The sequence below is a fragment of the Priapulus caudatus genome, unplaced genomic scaffold (genome assembly GCF_000485595.1).
Source record: "Priapulus caudatus unplaced genomic scaffold, Priapulus_caudatus-5.0.1 Scaffold5528, whole genome shotgun sequence".
Lineage (NCBI taxonomy): Eukaryota > Metazoa > Priapulida > Priapulimorpha > Priapulimorphida > Priapulidae > Priapulus > Priapulus caudatus.
In genome coordinates, this window is record NW_014582589.1 from 158 (window position 1) to 1,477 (window position 1,320).

Sequence of the window (1,320 nt, forward strand, 5' to 3'; positions counted from 1 at the left end):
TATATACTTTATCACTTGACTTTATATATTATCATTATTATCATTATCATATGGCGACACAGCACACTCGCAGCGGCGAGTGCGGGAGCGTTCGGCGTTAGTTTTTATGAAGGAAAGTTGATATACAGTGACACAACAGTGGAACTGTAATTGAGAGGTACGGTAGTAGGGCCTAGCTATTTGTGAATTTTCACTTATAGTTCATATTATTTTCAGTTTTTACTGACTGTCCCAAGTGCCTGTGATTTGCACAGTTCTCATTAGCTTCTTCTCTTAATTAAAGCTGTTGCCATGGCGATGGAGGCGAGTGAAAGCACTGAGACAACTGGTGGAACCAAACTTTTCGAGAATATTTTCAAATACAAGGGCGTTAATTTTATTTGCAACGAATTCGCGGATGACCCGATGAAAATGGAGAACATGAAATGCCGTGACGATGATGTCATAGTTGCTACATTCCCAAAGAGCGGTACGTGTAGTGTAATCGCCTCATAAATATCTGTATACTATATATATATATATATGTCGAAAATTCGTTATTTAGCAGTTGGCACTAAAATATTATTCTCGCGCAATCTGGGCATGCATAGAAAATGCGTTCTGTTGTAAATTCTTATCACCAGGGGCCAGTGTGCCTTGCTCCTTTTACACGCGTGTCCCTAACTCTAACCACTACTAGAAACATGAGCAACGCAAGCGCACTGTTCGGTCCATAGAAATAATATAGATAGACTATAGATAGTCTATCTATATTATTTGTATGGTTCGGTCATTTCCCTGTAATATTTGCTTGCACTCAGGAACTACATTCACCCAGGAGATAACGTGGCTGGTTTTACACGATGCAGACCCCAAGTCGAGAGACGGGAAAAACTTTGATGAGCGCATGCCAGAGATCGGATACAGGTTAGTGCGTGCGTGCGCGCGCGCGTTTGTGCATGTGTGCGTGCGTGCGTGCGTGCGTGAGTGAGTTTCTTTTTGACTGTAAATACACCCGCGAACACTTTTGCGCGTGCGTGTGCGTGCGTATGTTTTGCGTGTGTGCACTTGTCTGTGGGTGCGTGCGTGCGTGCGTGCACGTGCGTAAAATGCCAAGTGGTGCATCTACATGCCGACTCTATCCTCAGCATCGGCTTGCATTGCAGTTACCCCGGTAACAAGTACGTGCCACGGGACGAGATGGAGTCTCCGCGAATATTCAAAACGCACTATCCGTGGAGAACGCTCCCGCGGGAGGCTAAAGAGAAGAAGTGCAAGGTAGCCATGGGGGGGGGGTGTCTCCCCCGACGCCGCTGTGGGTCGGGGTCGGGGTTGGACAGG

The 1,320-nt window shown here is 46.1% G+C and overlaps 1 protein-coding gene across 1 annotated transcript in view; it reads left to right on the top strand.

Annotated features, from left to right (window-relative positions):
* The first annotated feature begins 243 nt into the window (after positions 1–243).
* The window catches only part of LOC106819992 (sulfotransferase family cytosolic 1B member 1-like), a 2,500-nt gene continuing 1,423 nt past the window's right edge, over positions 244–1,320 (top strand). The window contains exons 1-3 of the mRNA XM_014824556.1: positions 244–469; positions 801–906; positions 1,146–1,257. Coding sequence (XP_014680042.1) covers positions 292–469; positions 801–906; positions 1,146–1,257 — 396 coding nt within the window. The 5' untranslated portion in view covers positions 244–291. The remainder of the gene's footprint in view (positions 470–800; positions 907–1,145; positions 1,258–1,320) is intronic.